At 37.8% G+C, this 27,464-nt stretch overlaps 1 protein-coding gene across 1 annotated transcript; it reads right to left on the reverse strand.

The window, feature by feature from the left end:
* Positions 1-7,234: 7,234 nt before the first annotated feature.
* LOC127416432 (desmocollin-2-like) lies at positions 7,235-26,114 on the reverse strand. Its single transcript, XM_051655797.1, has 16 exons — positions 25,773-26,114; positions 23,630-23,732; positions 21,332-21,522; positions 21,117-21,230; positions 19,644-19,799; positions 19,372-19,516; positions 18,027-18,181; positions 16,099-16,233; positions 15,418-15,603; positions 13,524-13,771; positions 12,674-12,816; positions 11,920-12,141; positions 10,712-10,948; positions 9,547-9,662; positions 8,802-9,089; positions 7,235-8,494 (listed from the first exon to the last, which is right to left on the reverse strand). Exons 1-16 carry the CDS (start codon positions 25,812-25,814, stop codon positions 8,282-8,284), a joined length of 2,694 nt encoding a protein of 897 aa, XP_051511757.1. The 5' UTR covers positions 25,815-26,114; the 3' UTR covers positions 7,235-8,281.
* Positions 26,115-27,464: the final 1,350 nt, after the last annotated feature.

A 27,464-nucleotide genomic window follows, 5' to 3' on the forward strand; every position in this document is an offset into this window, starting at 1 on the left:
ACAAATATTGCGCACCTCTGCCTCTTGGAGGCGCTATAATGGTTAAAAACAAAATGGCTCTAACTATGGAACCGTTGGTCTGATCGACTTGAAATTTTGCATGCAGTTTATTTGTCCAAGGTGTCATCAAGGTCTGTAAGGACAGTCGCATATTTTGAAAAACATGGCCACCATCATCCAATCAGCTTTCAGCAGCTTTTATATTGTCAATTTGTGTAATTTGGCATCCAATGGATCATTTCAAACTATTGAAACTATTGAATTATTTTTCTACATATTGTCTTGCTGCAAATGTGAATAAAAACTTGAAGAGGGAAAGAAAAAAAGTAAGTAGCGTCATAAAGGTTTCTGCCTTCGCAGTCACGCAACTCATTTTCCACCCATTTTATTTTAAATAATTTGGGACATGTGCAAAGGATTGTGGGTGATTGAAGGCCACAAAAGGTACACCCGATGCATCCTCCAAAATATGGCGCATCCTCCTAAACGAGGCTGCCTTCCAAGTGTCCTCACAATTGAGATGGCCTTCGATGATGCTTGATGACGTGGCAGCCGAGATATCCAGCCTAACGAGACTGCAGCTTTCCGATTGAGAAGCACCCTTAGTCTGCCGCTCTCTGTCAGAATGATCACGTAAGGACACGTGAACACGAAAACTGGTGCGAAGTATAAAATACATAGAATGTATATATTGCCTATCTGCAGGCAATATGAAGAAAGCCAAATCCCGGACATTTATAGCCAATTTTGAAATCCCAGCCTGACGCTTTTTTCAGGTCCAAAAAAGAGGACATGTCTGGGAAAAAGAGGACGTATGGTCTACAAAAGACACACATAGATCTTACTCATAAATCTCAATAACGGCCCATGTAAAGTGTGATTTATTAAACTACGAGACAAAGTAAAGTAAGCAGCTCTCTGGTCATACAACATGATCACACGGGAAATCAACATGCTGGTTACAAATATTTATGTAGCCAGAAATTTACCCCATTCTGTCGAATTGCTGACAAGCGCCATCCCCCCACAGACATTTTTGCATCAACTCAAGTGTGTAAACTTTTCCCTGTAGGGCTAGTACTGATAGTGTGTTGTGTGAGCAATCTCCGAGATACGGGTTCTGGTCCCATCGAAACCAGGAAGTAATCCCATTTACTCTGGGACATGGGCTGCGTCCAAATATGTACATATCCCTACTATATGCTACTGTATGCCAAAAGCTGTATGTCAGTATATGTCAGTAATGTACATCCTTAGTATTCATAAATGAGTATAAATGTGATATATGTATGCAAACTACTTATTTAAATACCTAAAAAAGTTATTTATTTTAATGACTGAGAAGTAGGTTCTTCATCAAATGCATAATCTGACAGTACACGAATTTGGATGCAGTCATGGGTTTTGATACCATGGAAATCAGGAAGTAATTGTGTTCACATAAGCAATGGCTAGCACAATTTGGAAATTGCATTTTTGCTCTAAAATTACATTTTCACTCCATTGATGGTCAGGATTAAAGGTGCTATATGTAATATTTTTACTGTATTAAATCATAAAATGACCATAATATGTTATTAGAGAATTAGGAAACATGCCCTGTTGAAATACTGGCTTCTCTGATAACAGTGCTACAGCCAGTATATTCTACTTTGAAATTTCCATTCCGGGCCGGAATTTCAGTTTATGTTTGGCCTGTGTGATCCCGCCCACTTCCCACTCACCAATAGTATTTCAACACTGCCGGGTTGCCAGATTTGAACAAGTTTGCAGGCAAACAACACTGCGTGCTGCAGTCATGGAAGCCAGGAAAGGAACTGGATCAGAAATAACAGATTCTACCCGACCTAAAAAGCCTCGCCATCTGTCTAAAAACCACCATGACCAGAGGTGTAGTAAAACAAGGATAAATACTGGAGATGCCTTTGGAAGATGGAGACAGCTTAAAGCCCAAAAATCCTTTAAAACATTCTGGTAACCCGCATGAGCTTCGAGTCTGGGGCGGGGCAGACAACTCTCCAATATTTTGAATTTGGACTGCTGTACCCATTTCAAATGCTTACATTTAGCACCTTTAAGGTTGGGGTTTGGGTTAGGGAGAAGGGTTAATAAAATTCTTGATGACTATTACATCATTTACAACTAAAAATACAACTTGCTTTTGACGCAAATCTGTGGACAGTTCATGTAACAGGAATACATATTTAAAATACAAAATATATGTAACTGTATTCCACTACAGTTACAATTTAAATCATTAGTATTTAGAATACAGTTACATTCAAGAAGTATTTTGATTACTGAAGAGATTACTTTGCATTTTATTGTCATTTGTTTCATTTAATATTTAGTCCTTTCAGATGGAAAACATTTATACATATAAATGATGTGATCCAAAGTGCATTTGAGCAGCGGTGAAACACTTTCTTATGATGTGTTACATTCATACGAGCAGACAGAGAAGTACATTTGAAGTGAGTTTGGAGGAGAAGAAATAGAAATGAACCTTGTGTAAATTGTCAGCTTTACGCTAAGCTAAAATGCTATTTCTAGCCATTTTACATGCACATGTTACCAGGCACGATCATATTTTTTATCAATAAAATTCACGTTGGATCATAATTTCTTTTTTTCTAGTTAGACCTTTGATATTAGGGCAAAAATTGTATTCTTGATAATAATTTTTTTTTATTGTTTTCCTTTAAAAATATCTAAAAATCCTTAAAACAAGATCAGTTTGATTTATCTTGTTTTAGAAACAACACTGCAAAAGATATTTAGGTTTTTCAGAGAATGTATTTTTAACATGTGTGTAACTGTCTGGGCTGGTTGACTTCTTCAGTCTGCGCCGTGACTATATTTCTGCTGCTGCTAATAAGCTGTGTACAGTTTCCCTGCATCTTAGGTCCTTCATTAAGAGCGGTGACAGAATTCATTGTTGGTACACCATCACGGAGCATAATAACTTAACATTTCTCACATGTTGGCATTATATTTCATTTAAAAAAAAAACAAAAAAACAATTTAGGTAAAATGTCTATTTTCAATATTCATGTGGGGGCACCACAGTTTGAGAACCAATGCTGTATTACAATAGATGGGCTGTTAGAGGCCATCCTTTATTTGTCTAAATATTTATTTATTTTTAGATAAAGTTCGGTTAATAAGGAACTCAGCTACAGTAACAGGATTAAATAAAACTGCAGTAACTTGACAGAATAAATGGAAATGAAATGGATAGTATAAAAAAAATCAGTTGATTTTCTGATGATCTGTGTGTAGATTGTGTCTAGTGCAGTTGCTGTGGACATCCTGCATACAGACACTACAAGCAGCAGTGCAGTTTTGCAGCTGAGAGTTGGAGACCACATCTATGTTCGGTCGAACAACAGCGAACTATCCATGAGGGAGACTCAAAACCATTTCAGTACCTTCACTGGTTACCTGCTGTATGAGATCTGAGACAGATCTCAGTTTGAAGGAGACTGCTTTGCATTCATGCTGTGGGTGTTTTGTTGAATAAAGAATTAATTATCTGGCAATCTGCCTGGCTAAAACATTTCATTGCATGTAGATTAAATTCTTCAATTCTGAAGAAGGCCAAGACATTGCAGAGATACTTCACAGAACACTGGCACATATTAAACTTTGACTTCAGGGCCACTGATGACATAAAGACAAATTCAAAATGCCACCTTACAATGTATTAACAGCTCTGTCTCACTATAGCAAAAGCCTTCAAATCAGATTCTCTGTCAAGGAGTAGAGGGACGAAATCCAGCTCTGGAATATTGATCTCACATCTATGTTTAACATCCTGTAACCGCTGCAGGTAACTTTTGAATTATAATAGGATGCAAAGCACTTCGGATTACTTTTACAGCTACACATTTAAAGAGAATTTGCACAACATACTGTAACATGTTCCGTATGTGACAATATAATTTATTTACCCTTCCACTCAGATTTTTAGCAAAGGGTGGTGGTAACTGAAATGATTAGTTCACCCAAAAATGAAAATTCTCTCATAAATTACTCACCCTCATGCCATCCCAGATGTGTATGACTTTCAGAACCCAAATGAATATTTTTAGAAGAATATCTCAGCCATGTAGGTCCATATAATGCAAGTGAATGGGTGCCAAATTTTTGAAGCTCCAAAAATCACATATTACCATCATAAAAGTAATCCATATGACTCCAGTGGATTAAATGTCTTCTGAAGCAAAATGCTAGGAGTGTGAAAGAAAAAGATAATTATTTAAAACTTTTTTAACTATAAAATTTTGCTTCTCCCCAGCTCGGTCATGAGGGTCGAATACACGCTGCCTCTAGCGTGATGTAAGTGCGTTGGAAAGTTCACACGAGAACTGACGTGAAATACGAAGAAAAAAAATATGGAAGCGCTATGTTGTTTACAACAGAGCATAGGCAATCATACATAGATGCCTCATTCGGCTGGTTTGGATACGTCCAAAACCTTGGTCAACAAGAAGAGCTGTTTGAATCGGTTTGAATGCAAGTGAATGGAGGAGATGCTTCAGACCAAGCTCCTTGCTCAGACCACTTGACAAACTGCTTTTGTGTGTGGAAACAGTATCTTGGTCCATAGGAATAGCTGCTAATAAGGTATCTACGTATGAATATCTATGCAGAGGATGCTTTTGTGCTTATGTCACACGAGAGGCTGTTTGAACTCCACCCTTTTCAACAAGTTGGCCAGAAGCTGACATTTTTAGTAAAAAAGTTTTAAATATTGATCTACTTCCTACACACATAGTGTTTCGCTTCAGAAGACATTAATTAATCCACTGGAGTCGTATGGATTACTTTTATGATGGCTGTATGTTCTTTTTGGAGCTTCAAAAATTTGACACCCATTCACTTGAATTTTATGGACCTACAGAGCATAAATGTTTTTCCAAAAATCTTTGTTTGTGTTCTGCTAAAGAAAGACAGTCATACACATCTGGGATGGCATGAGGGTGAGTAAATGATGAGAGAATTTTCATTTTTGGGTAGACTACTGTATCCCTTTAATGGTTCAAACACCTGCACTGTTAAGATTTGCCTCTCCTGAGGAGATACACACTGTTAAAATGCCTTTCCAAGAAAATAGACCAAAAATATCGATGGCAATTCTTTCACTGAGGGGCGTAAACAAATTCTGTCCAATCAAATGCTCTCTAGAATGAGAATGTCCCATCAATGTTCATGACTATGATGCCTGCTATTGGCTAAGACCTTCAATGTCCAACCCCAACTTCATGTTTCAATAGGAAATACTGGATGTCAGCACAGGAATAGAGCGATTTGGGGTTGTATACAGAAAAATTTGAATGATTGTGTGGCAGCGGGGTCGAATGTTCGTCCGGAGAAAGAAGCTGTGTCTCGTTTCGAAGGCTGTGTGCTCGGTAGGACACGTCCTTTGAAGGCTGCAGTATACTGAGCGTCCTCCCTTAAACAAGCCTCATTTAAACGAGACGGCCTTTGTAGGACGAACGGAAACGTAACATGGTTGCTATTACAGCATGCCACTCTTTAACAAGTGCGAGTGCTGTGAGTGAGAAGGGAACAAAGTCCCTTTAGAAGGGAATGTATGAGGTACATTTTATGAGAGCTATAATGATGTAAAGAAAAAAGAAAATAGATTTTACAGGTGTACTTTTAGTCTAATACTTTATTTTAATTATTTATTAATATAATTATACATATTATATATTCTGCACCTGTCTTCTGAGGTACTTCAACTTGAGAATTAACATGCGTTTGAACATCATATTTACGGGCAAATTGGCATAATTTTTTTAGACATTTCCGTTGAAGCAAAGAATTGTGGGTTGTGAGTGCCTACGAAGGATACACCTCATGCATCCTCCGAATTCCTGTGAAAGAAGGTTGCATTCGAAGTGTCCTACTCGCTTTTATGAAACGAGACAGCCTCGATGACCTATGTGGCCAAGAAATGCGACCTCCGGAGGACGCATCCTTCCAAACGAGACACAGCCAGAGAAAGCGGTAGGAGTGCACACACCTGAGCGCTATAATGTCTAACACCTGTTTCTAATTGCAGTAAGCACTAGGGAGAGCCTTATAAGGTGGAACCAAGCTAGAGAGAGAGACACGCAGTGTGGTCACATGCGTGTCTCTCTCTCTCTCTCTCTGTGTGTGTGTGTGTGTGTGTGTGTCTCTCTCTCTCTCTCTAACTGGCTTCTTTGGCCCCCCTTTATCTCACTCTCCCTTTGATTCAGCGCTGGCCATGCACCCTCAAGGCCCGGCCACGCCCTCCTCCTCGTCACACTCCTCCCCCGCCTGATTCAGGCCAGCCACTGGACTGACTTACTCCCTACCCCCCATCATCTCTGGACAGGAGACGCTGCCCTCCCGGCCGTTCTGTCAGCCGATGGTCTGGAGAGGGAGAGAGAAAGAGGAGAAAGATTGACGTTTGCGGCCTTGCCATGTGTGTGTGTGTGTGTGTGTGTGTGTGTGTGTGTGTGTGTGTGTGTGTGTGTGTGTGTGTGTGTGTGTGTGTGTGTGTGTGTGTGTGTGTGTGTGTGTGTGTGTGTGTGTGTTTCTCTCTCTCTCTCTCGCTGGCGTGGTTCGTTAGGTGTTAGACATTATAGCGCTCAGGAGTGCGCATCCTTATAGTGATGTCCAGTTCGTGAACGAATCGTTCTTTTGAACCGGTTCTGTTTAGTGAACGAGTTGAACTAGTTCACCAAATCGGACTGAATCGTTTGAACTCATATCTGAAGTTGTGATGAGCTGGATCATGGTTTGCGTTTAATCACTTTTTATGCTTTAAACGTGTAGATCATCCACGTTTGTATATCAGTGTCAGTACTGGATGCTTTAGGAAACACTGATGACAATAAACACCCTTATTATTATAACTTAATTAAATAAAATGTAATAATCAGAAATATGCCCTTGCATATGCCTTTACTGAATGTGTTTGTGCGTGTATTCTATGACACCGGCGTATTAGTATTTTATATAGTGACGTCATTATGTGATTACTAAATGAACTGGTGAATCGGTCTTTTGAACCAGTTCTTTTAAACGAACTGTCCGAAAGAACCGGTTCGTGGAAAAGAATCGGACTTCCCGTCACTACACCCTTGTTTCTTTCTCTCTCTCCAAGGAACGCTCGACCACGCCCCCGCCTCCACATATTGATACAATGAACATAAAGCAAATTATTACCTTAAATGTTCACACCACTTAAATAAAATAAGGTCTGTAAACGATTTTATTAAAATATTTACAAGCACACACCTTTAATAGCTCTGTAAACAGACCAACCCTCTACATGAAACTGTTATTTTTTAATGTTTACCACAAGTAAAAAAAAAGAAAAAATTAAAAGGTGCTGAACAAAACAGAAATATCAAACAGCTAAACAACATGTACTTCTAAGAGTCGGTTTCCCATATTTTACCAGTTCTTTCACCTATATCTTCATTTAAAGCATTAAGTGACACTCACAAACAAAACATTTGGTTTCTCTTAATTGAAATATATATTTTTTTAAATCCCATTGCAACTATACTGTTTTACGACTCCTGGAATCCAGCATTTCATTTGTGTACCCTATAGAGGACAATCATTTTTAGTAAATAGCTGTGAATGCCACAGTTTTAAGTCCTTGAGTATCTTAAAAGCGGACATTCTGGGCTTTTCTGTGATGTTTTTAAAATATGACTCTTATACTGCATATAACAACATTTTCAAAATCCTAATACAAAAACTGGCATTTTGCTGGGTCTCAGGAGGAAGATGTAAGATGTAAAGAATAACAAGAATACTCAAGTAAAACATCACATCCTTAGGATTCTGTAGATTCGAGATGGAGATGGGGTGAAGAGTGCTCTGAATTCCACACATTTAATAACAAAATCCATGATGCACAGCACATTTGGAAAGTCTTTGTCTTGTCCCCAAAATGCACTCAGTCCTCTTCTTGTACATACAGACTCTGGTAATACTTATCACGGCTGCGAATTTCAATTGATCTTAGGGAGAGACTAATGTCTTTTCTTTGTACTAATATTGAAACTGTCTCTCCCTTCGCTCTGTAAGGCAGAGGTTTGCAAAGCAGAGCAGAAGTAGCAAATAATTACAAAAAGGCTTCTTTTTATCATAACACACTCATACACAAGTTAACATACCCATGCATACACATACACACTTCTACTTGATTAATTCAGCAAAAAGACTTGGTTTGAAGTCTCCAGGCATCCAGCATAAAATACTCTCTCATCTCAATCATCTCTGAGTGTTAGTTCCCGCCTTGAGTGTTCCTGGTGCAGACGTCAGCAAGTGGTTTAAATTTAGGGCCGAGTGTGTTCAAAAAGTCCAGTGAGTCCGGTTCACCCAAAACACTACAACACCCTACAGAGCCTGCAGGAGACCCCGCCCCCTCGTGTCCGTAGGTCTTCAGCAGATCATCGGCGTACCGTCCCTGCTCCTCGTCTCCGAAGTAAGCCAATTTCTGTCACAAAGCAAGAATCAAAAGGTAAGGTCACAGAGATAACATCAGAGCAAAGAAAAATCCACTTGCAATAGTGCAGAAACCCCATTTACAGCTGGTATTAACATCCATCAGTGGTAGATGTTTCACCTGCGTCATACGTGTTAGGGACCATGTGATATTATTTTGCAAAAATGTCGCCACAGTCACATAATTTTCATGTGATCAGGCTGTTTGAGACACATGTTAATACCAGGTGTATATATAATATACAATAATATTTATAAACTGTTGTAAGATTTAATAGTGTTATGTAAGCTTAGCTCACTTTGCCCAAGTAGCGCTCATTGGTTCTCCATGTGTCGATTGCACTCGTGTTCGAGTATTTCTGGTACACTGGGTTGCCGTAGAGGCTGCTATTGTGATGGCCGGCAAAATTGTATTTTTCTGTCCCAAAGTCTTGAGTGGTGCTGTTGTACACGCCTCCCCCCTGGATATATTGATTCCCATAGTGTCCTCCAGCTGAACCCATGTTCTTACTATCCGTGATTTGAATGCCTTGAACTGATCCGTCCAAAACATCTGGCCCAGAGATCTTCATAAAAGCCTCCTCTTTCTAAAGAGAGAAAAGCATTAACTGATAAATATGGTCAAAGTCTTAGTCGCTTGAGCCCCCTCAACAAAACACACTTTGAACAGAGCACTCTACTAAAAAGCAGATGAGTTGGATCAGGTGTGTTTTATTAGGGTGACATTCAAAATGTTCAATGGTGGCCTCCCGGAACAGGGATGGAGGACACTGCATTAAAGAGACAGTACACTCCAAAATAAAAATTCTGTCATGATTTACTCACCATGTCATTCGAGACCTGTAGGAGTTTCTATTGCAATATTCACTTTCTTTGTGTGGGAAATAAAAGAGGCAATAAATGGAGTTCTTAAACTGAAGTTCAGGAGGAGCTTGCTCATCTAATCTGCCAATCAACCTGCATGCCGCAGAGTATATAAGCCACTGCTTACCTCACTCTAGCGAAACAATTTGAAAGGAGTTTTTTTTTTTTTTTTTAACTCACCACTTCTTCACCAGGCGCCTCAGTGTTGGATTTTAGCAGCATTCCTCCTGTTCCAGTATCATCACTAATGTACAGTTTTTCTCTCTTAGTGGTGCACATGAAGATGAGCAACAAACCTGAGAGAGCAAGAAATAACAGATAGCATCTTTACTCTGTTGCTTCTCAGAGAGCGATTTCAACAAGTCAGGTGTGTGTGGCATTATCATGTCACACACAGTGAGATTTAAAGGTCTGAGACCACATTTGAGGTTTTAGTTTTCATTTCAACCTGGAAACAGAATGGTTCCAGATTTTGAAAAGTGCAAAACAAAGAAAAAAAATATAATGTAAAACCAAGAAGACATATTTAAGATTCTGCACTATTTCTCCTTTACTTGTAACTCCTTTGTACAAAGGATCAGAATTCCTTGCTTCCGTTGAAGCACACAAGATGCTTTTTGGAGCATTGTCAAATCATGCTGGATAACATGAATCATCAGGTTTTGCACAAACTTGTGAAATCTATGCCAGCTCAAATGAATGCTGTCATAACATTTATATTTATTTACATTTGGAGAATAAAGCATTGACATTGATGATGTTTTTTCTATATTTTCTCTCCTTGAAAGTTGTTTTTAGGAAGTCAATGATTATAAAAATCTAGATTTTTAAGCATATTTTTTTAGGGTGAATTTAGCATGCTGTGACATTTAATATGAAATTGTTTCCCCCACTAAAAAAAAAAAATGCATATTCAAATTCACCCATGTTGTTGTGATACATTTCAGATTGTCAGATTCTGTTATGTTTAATTCTTTAGCGATTTTAAATATATATATATATCTCCAAAGCGGACCATCCTTGATCTGCATATTTGACTTGGCACAGGTTTTATGCCAGATGCTCTTCCTGACGCAACCCCCAGTGGCTGGGGGGACTCTCACTAACACCTACGGGCAATTTAGAGTCTCCAGTTCACTTAACCTGCATGTTTTTTGGACTTGTGGGGGAAACCGGAGCACCAGGAGGAATCCCACGTGAACAAGAAAATTCAAACAACATACAGAAAGGTCCAGTTAGCCAGGACTTGATCACACACACGCGCACATCACACACACACACACACACACACACACACACGTAATTAAATATGAATAAATTAGGGGAGTCTTAACGTGGCACTCACATAAAAGTAGCAGCAGCAGGCCAGAGAGAACTAAGGCAAGGATTCCCCAGCTGCCCAAAGAGGTAGAGGCACTGCGAGCCCCACATGACCCCACTCCATTTTCCTCCCTTTCACAGGTACACACTCGCACTTTCACGATCTGCTCTTTCCCAAATCCCTGCAGATCCTTCGCCAGCAATGGTACATTGTACAGACCGTTGGGCAAGTCCACAGCCTGTTCCAGCACCACAGAGTTAACTGCCAACAGAGGAAAGCAAGACATTGATCAGACTGAAGCCTGAGCCAAGAACAGTACAGTGCTTTCAGTTGATCAGCCAAGGTGATTAAACAGAATAGTTTTCTGGTAACACTGTACTATAAGTTTCTATTTGTTAAAACTAGTAAATGCATTAGGTATCATGAACAAACAATGAAAAATATTGTTTAACAGCATTTATAAATACTGGTTAATGTTTATTTATGAAAATCCTATTGTTTATGGTCAGCTCATGTTAATTCAAAATGCATTAACTAATGTTAACGTATGCAAGTTTTTTTACTCTCCCTCAAGTCATTCCAACCCCGTATGACTTTCTTTCAACCGTGTAACACGAAAGGAGAAATTTTGAATTATGTACTGATCGCTCTTTTCCATGCAATTACAATGACTGGAGCTTCAAAATGGAAGGAAAAGCACCATAAAAGTATTGTTAAAGTAGTCCTTTATTCCAAGGAAAAAAGGAGGGACATTGACTTCTCCATAAGCTATACATGCTTATTCATGACACAAGTCCAGCCTTATCTCACATAAAATTTGGCAAGTGCGTGTAACTGTTGTGGAGCCGTTGCAAATATGTCAGATGGGAGATAGGGCACGTCAGTGAGTTGGCATGCTGTCGCCAATCCTAGGATACCGGAATTTTTGGAAACAGCATGCCGACTTCCTGTGTGATCATGTTGCACTAGTTATATGAGCTTCCTTCATTAGACTTTTATGGTACTTTGCCTTCTTTTTGAAGCTTGAAAGCTCCAGTCCCCTGTTATTCCATGGAAAAGAGTGAGCAGTAAGTCTTCAATTTCTCCTTTAGTGTTACAGGAAAGAAATCATACTCTCATTTCGTTCCAAACCTGTAAGTAAATGATTACAGAATTTCATTTTTTAAACTTTAAACCGCAATTTAAAAACTGCACCCCCAGCCGCAAGAGACTGCACAATGCTCTAGACTTACGTGTAGCATCCTTCAATCTCCACTTCCCATCATGTTCTGCTCCAAATTCGAAATGGAAGGGAGTCGAGTAAGGTGTCTCATCTTTGTCCACAGCTTCAATCAGAACCGAGCCTAGCGAATTGCCCTTACTACAAATGACCAGCTCATTGCTTGGAATCTGGGGCATGTTATCATTCTCATCCTCGATCTGGATTATAACCATTCCCTTTCCAGTCTTCTTACCTGAAGAAAGGGAGAGTAGAGTGTGATTTTTAGCACAGTCAGAAGATTGGTTGGTTGACAATGCAGTAAGTGTGCATTTGACATCTGTCATTAGAACATGATGAAATATCCTGAGAAAATGCTATCCTGAGAAAAAATGCAAATCTAGCACTTTGTAAGAGCACAACAGAGATTCTGTACTCAGTCTCTTCTTGGAAGGCCATTATACAACATTGAATTCTGAGAACATGTAGGATCAGGTAGGACATGTTGATCATCAGTACTCTCCAAAACCCTGATAAAATCCTCTCAGAGACCTCAAGCAGTTTCTAACCAACTACACCCTGCTTACAGGGTCAAATGGTGTTTAGATGACGGCCAGGGAAAACACACGCCCCTTCAGAGGTACATTGTGTACTCGCAAACAAACAAAAATGTCAGTGTTGCTTAGGTATATGTTACCATTCCAGACATGTCCACAGACTGCTAAGCTTGAAAGGTTCCCTAAATGGGAGACAAGACAAGCCTGTGGAAAAACAAAGTTCAGACTCACTCTCATCCACTGCTCTGACAGTTATGTTGTAAGTATTGTTGAAGACCAAAGGTGATTCGCGGTCTATAGTATTGGCAGTTCTCAGTTCTCCAGTGTTCTCCACCACAGTGATCCAGGAGCCTGGGTCAGTCATCTTATAGTACCTTAAACACAGATAGAGTCAAGATTAGAAAGAGCTATAAAAAGTACTCTATAGTTTTTTTTAATGTACAATTATTTCACAGAGAACATTCTGTAGCTCTTTATAAACATTGTACATAGTAAAATATTTTGTCAGGTATCCTAAAAAGTAAAATTTTGATAGTACTGTATATGAATCCTATTTATAATTTTAATCAGCATTGTTATTTTATTTAGCATACACTACCATCTGTCAAATATTTGGACACGCTTGACTGAATTTATGTTTCTTATGAAGGTTTATATTTAAAAGACTGGAATTAGTTTTGAAGACAAATTAAATGTTACAAAACTCTATTTATTTTTTTATTAATGAGTTGGACCAGATAGTGAAGGAAAGTCTGTCAGCAACTGGCTGGCATACATGGGAACTCCTTCAATATGGTATAAAAAGCATCTCAGGTGGCACCTTATAAGGTTGAATGCCCAGAACTGTAATCTAGACAAAAGGTAGGTACTTTGAAGATCTATAATATAATATAATATAATAATATTTTTCACAAAAAATAAAATAAAACATTTATATAAGATTTTTGGCCACTATACAGTTCCCATACTTTCATTTGTGTAATTTTATCATTTTGATGACCACTTTTTTTCTAAAATATGGAAAATAGCATGTGTCCAAACTTTTGACTGGTAGTGTATCTCAGAAGACAACATAGCATACTTTATTCCATTGCTGTTCTTTGTCTCTGGGTCCAAAGCTGTATAGGTTCCAATGATAGTTCCATTGGGAACATTCTCCTTGACCTTGAGCCATAGAATGGGAGCAGTGAACTCTGGTCCCTCATCTTCATTTCCCACAGAGAGCTCCACTGGGACAGAGAGCCAGCCGGCGTTAGTCCCAACAAGTGGAGCTTCATTACGGGCAGTAATTTCCAGCTTTACCATCTGAGTTTTTTCATAGTCCAATGACTGGGAGGAGAAAAGATCAGAAATGAGAACAATGTAGATCTACAATGAGAGCACATATTCACAAAAAGTCCTTTATTAGAGTCCTCATCAAATAGCTTGATGAGTGCAATTTTCTGTCCTGTGATGACGCATTTCCAATTGAATCAGGACATTTGGGTGGGACATATCGAAGGGTTCCTCCCTTATTGAGGGGTTCATCGCCAATAGCCTTTATGACACAGCCCTAAATCATTTAATACTTAATAGGCGGTTGCAGGTGGTATTTAGGGGGAGGGACATTCTCATTTTAGAGAACATTTGATTGGACATATATTTTGTCAGTTTTCCTGGAAGAAAATTACAGTAAAGTTTAAATATCTGGATAAAGTTTATTTTGCCAAGTTTTAAGAATGCATCGGCATATATTTATATGGATTCAAAGCTAAAAGACATGGACTAAAAGCCACAAAACTGTTAACTTTTTCCCAAAAGTGCCAAAGCGCAAATATTCTTACTGCAAAACTATGAAGAGCTGTCACGATAAGGCTACTAGATGATGGTTGCTCTAGTGTTTGTCTCTTAACCTTGAAGAATTCTCCTTGAAAAGGAGAACCTGTGTTTGTCTGGCAGACGTTACACAGTTGTATAACAGGGTGTGGCTGGTACAGTATTGCTTAGTGCAAGAACTGCACATCCATATCAAGCAGACAAGCCTTTTCACACACAGCTCTTAAATGGTGAGCTAACCCTGCAATGCTACTATAAATAAAACCAACACAGACCCTATCAGAGAGTTAACATGAGCTCTCAAGGGCAGCACTATGCCCCTAAACAGACCATTTTAGTACTAGTACTGTAGTTCCTTTACAACCAGTGTTTTTACTCAGGGGTCAGATATATAAAACAGATTTTCTAAAAAAAAAAAAAAAATATATATATATATTTGTATTATGAATGTATTTCTAAATGTGGTGCATAATTAATCTATTCAGTATAATGTAAGGAAATCACGTTTGTTAAAACTAAAAAGTAATATTATAAAATGCTTAATTTTCACATGGGAAAATGGTGCTTCCGGATGTTCGTGTACCTTGAAATCGACCCCATTCAGCCAGTTTACTGACAAGCGCCATCCCCCATCATACAGTATATGTTTGCATCAATTCAAATGTGTTTGCCTTCCCCTATGATGCTACTGATAGCATGTGCATGATTCTGGTCTGGTTCTGGCCCCATTAAAACTGGGAAGTTATCATGTTTACTTAAACAATGGTGAGTGTGATTTGAAGGCTGCATTTTCACATTTACTTCTCTGACAATTAGGTTTAGGGTTTGAGTTAGGAAGTAGGGTTAAAAAATATGCATATTCATGTTGACTACATTACATCATTTACAGCTACATATACAACTTGCTTTTGGTGCCACACTGTGAACAATTCACCTTAACAACACTTTTAGCTTTGGTCACTAGGGGCACTGGTTCGAATTTCAGTTAGCACAGACCCTTTCGAACTACTGTTGCCGAAATTACAATCGTGATTGACCTGAAAATTGTGTATCTAGCTTTTTTGTAGCCCCAGGGTTGGCTGGGAGTCTGGATGAGGGTCCCTGGGTTTGTAACAGTTGAAACAGGTGCTGTAAAAGCAATTCTAACTTTGTCTCCCTACCTTTATGACGTACAGAAGCCCCTCGTTGGTTTTGGGGTCTGTCTCCATCCTGAAGTTTCCACTCTCGTTTCCCTTGGTGACCTCAAACAGGGCCCTCCAGTTGGCAGTGTTCACCAAGTCCTTATCTTCCACTGGGATCCTAAGAACTAGCACATTTTCTTTGTTCTCCTGGACCTGTGCCTTAAACTGTCCCAAAGAAAGACACACAATTGACAGATTCTTTAAACACCAGTTACCTCACTTGATTCCAGCAACTGCAAGGCTGTTTATTGTACATGAGTGCATACAATTACAGTACACACTAAAGTGGGGGGATGCTTAAGGACTGACAAAAAACAAATTGCTGATTTATGTCATGTTGCTAATTTATAATGAAAGTAATGTAAATTGGTAATTCATACACTTCTTAGATTTAAGATTTTCATTAAAACATAAGTAATCAAATTAGATTACATAAAAAAAACTATTGTCTAAAAGATGAGGTTAGTGCTTTCCATTTTAGTTGTGTAATTTGAAATCAGTTAGATATTACATTTCAGAAGTTATCAACCCAAAACTGCCACTGGGGGTTGGGGTTGTTCTGTTTTTATTTTCTTTTTTTCTGTAAAGCTGCTTTGGGAAAGGCACTATACAAATAAAACTAAATTGAATTATTGCTAAAAGACAACATATTGGCCCTACCAACTTCTCTTTAAAGGTGGGAGGGTTATCATTAACATCTGTGAGTGTAATGACAGCAGTTCCTCTGTTGAAGAGCCCATCATGAGCTCCACCCATATCTTTAATCTCTATGGAAACGTAGACTTTGTCCTGCGCCTGAGTGGGAGGAAAATAAACATTACTATTCACAAACATACAAGAATACCATTCCCATGCTACGTATATCTGAACACACTACAGTATTTTCTCAGTAACTCAAATAATTTACAGCCACATTAGCACAACAACACTTAATATATACAGGTGCTGGTCATATAATTAGAATATCATCAAAAAGTTGATTTATTTCACTAATTCCATTCAAAAAGTGAAACTTGTATATTATATTCATTCATTACAAACAGACTGATATATTCCAAATGTTTAATTTCTTTTAATTTTGATGATTATAACTGACAACTAAGGAAAATCCCAAATTCAGTATCTCAGAAAATTAGAATATTACTTAAGACCAATACAAAGAAAGGATTTTTAGAAATTTTGGCCAACTGAAAAGTATGGACATGAAAAGTATGAGCATGTACAGCACTCAATACTTAGTTGGGGCTCCTTTTGCCTGAATTACTGCAGCAATGCGGCGTGGCATGGAGTCGATCAGTCTGTGGCACCGCTCAGGTGTTTTGAGAGCCCAGGTTGCTCTGATAGTGGCCTTCAGCTCTTCTGCATTGTTGGGTCTGGCATATCGCATCTTCCTCTTCACAATACCCCATAGATTTTCTATGGGGTTAAGGTCAGGCGAGTTTGCTGGCCAATTAAGAACAGGGATACCATGGTCCTTAAACGAGATACTGGTTGCTTTGGCACTGTGTGCAGGTGCCAAGTCCTGTTGGAAAATGAAATCTGCATCTCCATAAAGTTGGTCAGCAGCAGGAAGCATGAAGTGCTCTAAAACTTCCTGGTATATGGCTGCGTTGACCTTGGACCTCAGAAAACACAGTGGACCAACACCAGCAGATGACAAGCAACCCCAAACCATCACTGACTGTGGAAACTTTACACTGGACCTCAAGCAACGTGGATTGTGTGCCTCTCCTCTCTTCCTCCAGACTATGGGACCCTGATTTCCAGAGGAAATGCAAAATTTACTTTCATCAGAGAACATAACTTTGGACCACTCAGCAGCAGTCCAGTCCTTTTTGTCTTTAGCCCAGGCGAGACGCTGAAACCCATGTCTTGCATACATCTGTGCATAGTGGTTCTTGAAGCAATGACTCCAGCTGCAGTCCACTCTTTGTGAATCTCCCCCACATTTTTGAATGGGTTTTGTTTCACAATCCTCTCCAGGCTGCGGTTATCCCTATTGCTCGTGCACTTTTTTCTACCACATCTTTTCCTTCCCTTCACCTCTCTATTAATGTGCTTGGACACAGAGCTCTGTGAACAGCCAGCCTCTTTTGCAATGACCTTTTGTGTCTTGTCCTCCTTGTGCAACGTGCCAATGGTCATCTTTTGGACAACTGTGAAGTCAGCAGTCTTCCCCATGATTGTGTAGCGTACAGAACTAGACTGAGAGACCATTTAAAGGCCTTTGCAGGTGTTTTGAGTTAATTAGCTGATTAGAGTGTGGCACCAGGTGTCTTCAATATTGAACCTTTTCACAATATTCTAATTTTCTGAGATACTGAATTTGGGATTTTCTTTAGTTGTCAGTTATAATCATCAAAATTAAAAGAAATAAACATTTGAAATATATCAGTCTGTGTGTAATGAATGAATATAATATACAAGTTTCACTTTTTGAATGGAATTAGTGAAATAAATCAACTTTTTGATGATATTCTAATTATATGACCAGCATCTGTACACCACAAACAAATCAGTACACGTGTTTGCACAAATACTGTCTGGATGCCTTTTGTGTGTCTCTAATAAATGACAGGAAATAATACCTCTCTGTCCAGTGTGTTGGTTTTAGCAGTTAATACTCCGGTAAAAGCTTCAATGGAGAACATGTCGGTAGCATTGAGTAAAGTGAACTTGATCAAGGTGTGGGGGGTTTTGGCCTGATCCTTATCTGTGGCATTCACCTGCCCAATAACTGTACCTGAAATAAAGAACACAAATATACTTCTTGAAAATACAAATGTAGGTTCAGCTATTCGACTGTATCATTTGCTACATTTGTTGGTTAAACCAAGTGTTTACTTTCAAAGTGTGTAATTCCTAAACACTAGCACCACCAAACGGAATTGCCAAAATTTTGATTGTTTTTAAACAGGTTTCCCGAATACTCCCTCCATCTGCTATTGGCCAGACAAAAACAGATAGTCCCACCCCAAACTCACATCATTGGTTGAGTTAAAGTTGCTGTTTCAGGCTGTTTCAGGATGGTCACATGTGTTACAATGTTAAAAAATAAAAAAAACAACTGACTTACTTATAGGTGACTCTGCATATTAAACTGCGTTAGAAGTAAGTACTTTAAAGGAATAGTTCCCCAAAAAATTATCATAATTTACTCACCCTCATGCCAAATCCCAGATGTGTATGACTTTCTTTCTTCTGCAGAACATATTTTTTTTTAGAAAAATATATCAGCTCTGTAGGTCCATACAATGCAAGTGAATGGGGACTAAAATGTTAAAGCTTCAAAAAGCACATAAAGGCAGCATAAATGTACCCAATATGACTCCAGTGGTTTAATCCAAGTTTTCTTAAGCGTTACAGTTGGTTTTGGGTAAGAAAAGACCAAAATATAATTCCTTTTTTCACTGTACATCTTGCCAATACAGGCTCTAGGCACTATCATGATTTCAAGATTTTCTCAATTTCACTTCCTAGTGCTTGATACATTCGCAGAGTTCTAGATGGTGCTAGGAAGTGTAATCAAGCTTGAAATCATGATAGCCAATGAGACTGCTGATGTCATGGTTTATAATGAAAAACGAGTTACATTTTGGTCTGTTCTCACCCAAAACCAACTGAATCACTTCAGAAGACATTGATTAAACCACTGGAGTCATATGGATTAGTTTTATGATGCCTTTGTACTTTTTGGAGCTTCAAAGTTTTGGCACCCATTCACTTGCAGACCTAGAGAGCTGAGATATTCTTCTAAAAATGTTGTATGTCTTCTGCAGGGGAAAGAAATTCATACACATCTAGGATGGCATGATGTTGAGAAAATGATGAGAACATTTTCATTGTTTGGTGAACTATTCCTTTAACATCAAAAAAATTACAAACTTTAGTTTTAAAAATATTCTTTCCTTATTTTGTTCTCTCTTTCTTTACCTGCTTTGCACCGTTCGGGCACCGTGAAGAAGGGACTTCCTATGAACTCAGGGGCATTGTCATTCTTATCCTCCACAATCACGGTAATGGGCAAAGGCTGATCAGTTTCCTGGTGGCTAAGTCTGTCAAACACTCGAGCCATAAACTACAACAAGAAGGGCAAGAGAAGCACACATATTCAATTGTATTGACACTGCAATCATATTGCATTGTATTGCATTGCATTTCTTTCCCTTTGTTCTCTGTATAAGGTCTGGAATGTACAGACTCACAATGAATTGGGGGTACTGCTCACGGTCGACGGCCCTTGTCACACTCAGTATGCCGGTGTCCTTGTTCAGCTGGAATAAGCCTACAGGGTCTGTGGTAACACCAGGCCCACTGATCTCATAATACACAGTGTGATTTACTGAAGAATCAGACGCAATCTGAGCAGAGACAAGCATAGCAATATCCAGTAAGTAAAAAAGAGATGTTTGTGACAACGTGATATGTCAACTACAAAACTAGGCCTATTAAAATATTTTAATAAAAACACTCTCGTATGATAACAATTAGGGCTTAAAGTAAAACTATGTCCTGTCTAACTGCAGAAAACACATCATGCATTACACACACACACACACATAATATTTTTTCCTTCCTCACATCCTGAGCTCCTGTTATTAATACATTTCCTTCTCCACATCCTGAGCTCCTGTTATTTTCAATTACAGAGCGACCTCATCCGCAGTTTAACAAGTTTAATAACATGGTAGACATTACAGGCTCTTTATTTTACACTGAAAAAAAAACAAACACAATGTTAATCAAAAAAACAAATGTGCCTGATGTGGTAGAATCTAAATGATAAACTGGTTTTATTCAAGTCAAAAATAGGCTATTACTGAATCACCGTGAATACATTAGGTTACACCAGCGAAACTATTTATTTTATTTTTTTGGTTGGAGAAGGTAAAAATAGCTACTTAAAGGAATAGCTCCCTCAAAAATGGAATTCTCTCATCATTTACTCACCCTCATGCCATGCTAGATGTGTATGAATTTATTTCTTCTGCTAAACACAAACAAAGATTTTTAGAAGAATATGTCAACAGTGTAGGTCCTCACAATGCAAGTGAATGGGTACCAACATTTTGAAGCTCCAAAAAACACATAAAGGCATCATAAAAGTAATCAATATGACTCCAGTAATTAAATCCATGTCTTCAGAAGCAATATGATAAGTGTGGGTGAGAAACAGACCAGTATTTAAGTCCTTTTTTACTATAAATCTCCACTTTTACTTTCACATTCTTCTTCTTTTGTTTTTGGCAATTGGCATTCTTCCAGCATATTGCCACCTACTGGGCAGGGGGGAGAATTTATGGTAAAAAAAGGACTTAAATATTGATCTGTTTCTCACCCACACCTATCATATTGTTTCTAAATATACAGTATATATTTAACCACTGGAGTCTTATGGATCACTTATATGCAGTTTTTATGTGCATTTTGGAGCTTCAAAAAGTTGGTACCCATCCACTTGCATTGAATGGACCTACAGAGCTAAGATATTCTTCTAAAAATCTTCGTTTGTGTTCAGAAGAAGAAAGAAAGTCAGAAGCAGACCTTGAAAGGAAACAGAAAGTCCAACAGAAGGTCAAGCCGAGATAACGGACAGGACGAAAAGGAAAGGGAGTAAATGAGTGAGTACAGTGAGAAACACTCATTGGGGAGATTTAGTTTATGTTGCTCATTCTCACCGTCTCCACTTCCTTTGGGAATTTAGGGCCATCATTCTCAACAATAGAGAAAGGCAACGGTCTCCATCTTCTCTTATAACGTTTGTGAACCACATTGCCAGACTTCTGAGATGCCTGAAACCATAACATATAAAGTAACATTCCTTATGCTGCTCAGCCAAATCATACAGAAGAACCACAGATATATGATTAAGAATTACAGACTACAGTTTTACCTTGTCTGTACAGGACAATATAATGTCCACTCTCCAATCAAAACCACTCTCATCCTGCACCAACACAGAAAACGTCCTTGTTGTAATCACCATACTGCGAACTGTGATAATGGTTCCATCTGTATTTACAGCAAAGTCTGGGTCGCTTGTGGTAAAAGCCACAGGCTTGACTGCACAGCCTTTGAGATTTACTGTAAAAAAAAAAAAAAAAAAAAAGGAAAAAAGAAAAAGCGACTTTAAACATAGGGTAATATTCAAAGCTAAGCAATCTAGTAGTAAAATCAGAGGTAATGAAACTTAGAAGATAGTTTATTTTAAAAATGCACAGAAAAACACTGAACTGTGAATGCTCAGAAAACAAGGCCATTTCCTATCTAATAAATCCAGATGTACCGTATTATTATTTGTTATTAATTATTAGTTATTTACTATTCTTTGCTCACTTGCTCTATACCTACTTTACTTTGCAAATTAATCCAAAGTTAGGCCCATTTTGTGTTGATTTTAGGGGGGAATATGGAATATAAAATCTAGCATAAATATAAGTATAGCATAAATAGAAGCATAATTACATTTGAAATAAACCAAATTAATTAATAATTTGCAAGTAACTTATATACCACTCTGAAAAACATGTTAACCTAAAAAAATGTGCTTCATGTGGTAACATCAAAATGAACTGCATGGTTTTACTCAAGCAAAATATATTATTTAAAATCACTGAATCACTGAATATTCAGTACATACAGTGCCTTGCAAAAGTAGTCACCCCCCTTGGTGTTTTTCCTATTTTGTTGCATTACACCCTGGAATTAAAATGTATTTTTATTTGGATTTTATGTAATGGACTTAACAAAAAAGTCCAAATTGTTGAAGTGGAATGAAAATATAAATAAATACCTTATATATATATATATATATAAAAATGCAAATTTATGAGTGCATATGTATTTACCCCCCTTTGCTATGAAACCCCTAAATATGATCTGGTCCAACCAATTAACTTCAGAAGTCACATAATTAGTTGATCAAGGTCCACCTGTGTGCAATCAAGGTGTCACATGATCTTTCATATGATGTCAGTATAAATACACCTGTTCTGAAAGGCCCCTGAATCTGCAACACCACAAAGCAAGCAACATGAAGACCAAGGAGCTCTCCAAACAGGTAAAAGTCGTGGAGAGGTATAGATCAGGGTTGGGTTATAAAACAAATACCCAAACTTTGAACATCCCACAGAGCACCATTAAATCCATTATAACAAAATGGAAAGAATATGGCACCACTACAAACCTGACAAGAGAAGACCGCCCACCAAGACTCAGGAGGGCATTAATCAGAGATTCAACAAAGGTAACACTGAAGGAGCTGCAAAGATCCACAGCGGAGATGGGAGTATCTGTCCATAGGACCACTTTAAGCCGTACACTCCACAGAGCAGGGCTTTAAGGAAGAGTGGCCAGAAAAAAAGCCATTGCTTAAAGAAAACAATATAAAAACACGTTTGGAGTTTGCCAAACAGCATTTGGCAGACTCCCCAAACACATGGAAGAAGGTTCTCTGTTCAGATGAGACTAAAATTTAACTTTTTGGCCATTATGGGAAACGCTATGTGTGGCGCAAACCCAACACTTCCCATCACCCCGAGAACACCATTCCCACAGTGAAGCATGGTGGTGGCAGCATCATGCTGTGGGGATGCTTTTCATCGGCAGGGACTGGAAAACTGGTCAGGATTGAAGGAAAGATGGATGGCACTAAATACAGTGCAATTCTTGAGGAAAACTGGTTTCAGTCTGCCAGAGATTTGAGACTGGGACAGAGGTTCACTTTCCAGCAGGACAATGACCCTAAACATACTGCTAAAGCTACACTGGAGTGGTTTAAAGGCAAACATTTAAATGTCTTGGAATGGCCAAGTCAAAGCCCAGACCTCACTTAATTCTTGTTTGTGTCACAATAAAAAATATTTTGCACCTTCAAAGTGGTAGGAATGTTGTGTAAATCAAATGTTACAAACTAAAAAAAAAAATATAAAATCTATTTGATTTCCAGGTTGTAATGCAACAAAACAGGAAAAACACCAAGGGGGGTGAATACTTTCACAAGGCACTATATATATAATATATATATAATCAAATTAAAGGGAAGATCAGATACAAAAAATAGCTCCTCCTGGTGACAATTTCAGGTTACCACTTTTTACAGTGCGTAACAGGTAAAAGAAAAGCTTATACAGATGTACAAATATCAATCTGTCATTCAGATAAAAAGATTTTGTGAAACCATAAATCATACATTCTTCTGTGACTTTAGAGATGACATAACCGGCGGGCAGTCTCTTAGGAACCAGGGCATGCACTGGCCTCAGCTCACATAACTCGGTGCTCGGAAACAGCACCTGAGGGAGTGATTGAGAGTGAGAGAGAAAGCAAAAGAGAGATAGTTCAAATAAATGGGTTGGGTGAGTATCACATTCTTTATGCAGTTTGGTTGAACAAATCTCTGAGTAATGCATTTAGTAGCATCTGTAAACGTTTTTTGTAAACATTTGAAAGAATCTGAGAAACTTGAAAGGATCCCATTCACCTGTGGACGGTCTAATTTTACTAAAAAAATGATAGAGGTGAATCAGGGAAAGTGCTTCTTATTCTGATGAACACAATCTGTATCATCTCAACGGTAAAAGATGGAGTTTAATATTACAGTGACATTTTGAATTTCGCAAGTAATGTGTCAAAGCATTTAAAGGGTAAGAGGGTAATTAGCTCACTGTATTGCATTATTAAAAAAATGCATATGAAAAAAAGCAGTCTGTTTAACTACAAATGTTCTGTGCTGCACTGTTTCATAAAGTCATATACTTTACATTATTGTAATATGCGATTCTACATTTTATGGTTTGGTATGTGTATGTGCACACAGTAAACAGACTCCGTATTTCTCTCTGTGACCATGGACATAAATTATTACTACCCCAGACTCTCTTCCACTGTGTTGTAACATCTACAGTAAACCTGAAAAAGTAGCATGGGATAAAAGCATAAGAGCATACAGCTTGAACAAGTAGAAAAGAACCCAAACAATGACTGACATAAATCAAGAATGACATGGGAAACTGTGACTATCACAAGTACCAAGAACACAAACAACTGAGAACAATCCTTTGTATGCTAACAAGAAACCATTAAAGCTTAATGCTGATGAATACACCACATGCTGCAATATGGCAGGTATTCGGTCTTGCCAAATGGTTTATAGTTATGGGTTTTGGACAGGTATAAAGGGTACTTGGCTGCATATCAAAAAAATCTTATCTCCAAACCTGGCTAATATGACCAGTGGAACCTGTAGTAAATGTGAATTTTACTTTAGGGTAATTCCATCACTGTCGGCTAAACTGAAATGTTTAATTGTCATTGTTTTATTTCCAGGTCTTCTACTGGTGCCATCCCAAGTGTCAATTATATCTCGGTACAGTAAAGCATGCAATAAAGAAAGTGTCTGCCTTCGGGTGCATTTACTATGAACCTAAACACTCTCTGGAAATCACAAGGTTTAAAAATGTACGTCTGGGTTTTAGTGGCATCAGTTAAATTTGCTTCAGAGAAATAAATGAGCAAAATCGAACTGCTAGGTGACCATGTGAGCAAGGTGAAAACTTTTCTCATTAGTCCATCATTATATTGCTCAGTGAATGAATGGATGAACCATTACTGACACCTGAAGCTTTTAATCTACAGTACCTTGAAAATAAACAAATAAACAAATAAATATTTTCATTCAATGAATTTATTTAAAATAAGTCTAGCAGCTTAGTTTTACCCTGCATGAATACACAGTAAGACAGTAGTTTTGAAAAATAAAGTCATTCAACCAGACCAATTCAAAAGGTGTGATATATATATATATATATATATATATATAATATGTTGAGAACTTCATTAATCTTAACTATTTATCACTTAAATTATTCCACTGTGTTTAGTTTCATTCCTTTTAAATCTACAAACTCACCCTCACTCACTTAATTCAAAACAAAATAGGAATATATAATATTATAATGTGTGTGTGTGTGGTATGTATGTATATATATATATATATATATATACACATACATACATACATACCACACACACACACACACACATTATTTACCATAGTAATACCGTTATTTTTATGACAATATGTGAAAATGTGGTCACATGGTTTTACAGTGACCGCTACTATAATTGAAGAAAATAAATAGAAAATGGCAGAAATATTATAATAGCTATTAATAACAGATAATTGTTGAATAGACGGAATCTATGGTTACTATAGTGTTTTTTTGTAAACGGCAAAAAAAATATTATTCTATTTAAAAAAATAAAAAATAAAAAATAAAAAAAAACTTTCGCTTTTAAAAAGGCTAGTAAAATTAAACGGCAAAGCAACTTACCAAAATAATCATACAGACGCGGAACGGAGAGTTTTGATACATCCTGATATGTGTGTCTGTGTGATCTGCCAATGCTGAAATACAAGAAGTCTCTGAACTCTCCACTGCGTTTATCTCGCAGACCTGCTCGAATAAAGTCCTGTCTGGGCGCGGTGTGAATGAGGAGGTGGCCGAATTTCATGCCATTGTAGTTTTTTAGAATGGGTGTGGCAGGTATAGCGGTTCTGTCTCTACGTTTATATATCAATAGCTCTGGACGCGAGGCTGCTGGAGTGTATTTAAAAGGATAAACTATGCTTTGTCGTCGAGTCGAGACTTCCTTAACTTGGAAAGCTTTGGAAGGCTTTGACTCCACCCCAGCTGCCCCCTGAAACTCCCTCTGACTTTATTGTTTGTGCGCGTGAGTGTGAGAGAGAGAGAGAGAAGTTATACTTTCACAGAGCAAACTTTCGCCAGTATTCCATCTGACTTTCTAGACGTGATTAATGCATGACACAATTAATCATTTGGGTGGAGTGCAAGAGGTACTCATGACTGCACAGACAGTCATCATCAGATTTACACATTTAGCTAATAAGAGACCAGTTTTACATTTAATTACCCATTCAGCCCAGCTGCATCATGCAATTGATCATTTGAGATGATACAGAGCTTTCTTGCTCGACATAATATAAAGCTTTCTGCCACTGACATGTGCACGCCTTGAAAACCATCCTTTATTTTCACGTGGATTTTTTTTTTTTTTTTTTTTTTTTTTTTTTTTTTTGCATTTATAGGATACAATGGGGCTCAAGGCACACCTTAAGGAAAATGTGCTTCTTTTTTTTTTTTTTTTTGATCACAAAGTGCATCAAGATTCGAGAAATACATTTATTTTTATTGAATATTGATGGAGCAGCATCATTTATGTGAAAAGAAATGACAACAGAATGTTATTTTGAATCAAATTAATAAAAAAATTATAATTAATGAATTAATAAAAGGTGGCGAGGGGGCCTTTACCCCACACTTCGTGGTTATATTAATATTGTGTAGATACCAGGCCAATAGTTATAGAGCACAATTTGTCAACTTATGCAAATACTTTTAAGACACTAATGTGCTTTTTTTGAGTAACAAATTAAAATAATACTTATTCAAAAAAAACCATTTCAGAAAAGGGTGCATAATTCCCTGTTAATTTCAGTCAAATTTGACATTTTTGAAAATATCAAGTATTCTATAAACAAATTATTCTCCATAGTGATTGAATCAGTTAAGCTAGCGTAAAGCTGACAATTTACACAAGGTTTTTTCTATTTCTTCTGCTCCACACTTACTTCAAACTTACTTCTCTGTCTGCTCGTATGAATGAAACACATCATAAGAAAGTGTTTCACCGCTGTTCAAACGCTCTTTGGATCGCATCATTTATATGTATAAATGTTTTCCATCTGAAAGGACTAAATGTTTAATGAAACAAATGACAATAAAATGCAAAGTAATCTCTTCGGTAATACAGTCCTTTGGTAGTTTTTGATGCTATTTAGGGTTTTGGGAGAAAATTAAAACAGAGGAGCCTTTTTATCCCGTGGAAACTTTAGCCCCATTGTACTCTACTTATTACCAGAGCAGGTGTTTGTTATGCTTTGTATGTAACAGGCTTTTGGTTGCCTGCATGGTTCTGCTGGTGCATTACAACTTTAAAAGTGA

The sequence above is a fragment of the Myxocyprinus asiaticus genome, chromosome 25 (genome assembly GCF_019703515.2).
Source record: "Myxocyprinus asiaticus isolate MX2 ecotype Aquarium Trade chromosome 25, UBuf_Myxa_2, whole genome shotgun sequence".
NCBI lineage: Eukaryota > Metazoa > Chordata > Actinopteri > Cypriniformes > Catostomidae > Myxocyprinus > Myxocyprinus asiaticus.

Bases quoted from the DNA above. Each gene is read 5' to 3' on its own strand.
- LOC127416432 (XM_051655797.1), bottom strand. From the start codon at position 25,814: ATGTATCAAAACTCTCCGTTCCGCGTCTGTATGATTATTTTG. The intron at 23,733-25,772 runs GTAAGTTGCTTT...TCACTCCCTCAG, and splicing joins GCGTCTGTATGATTATTTTG to GTGCTGTTTCCGAGCACCGA. The intron at 8,495-8,801 runs GTGAGCTAAGCT...GCTTTGTGACAG, and splicing joins ATGAGCGCTACTTGGGCAAA to AAATTGGCTTACTTCGGAGA.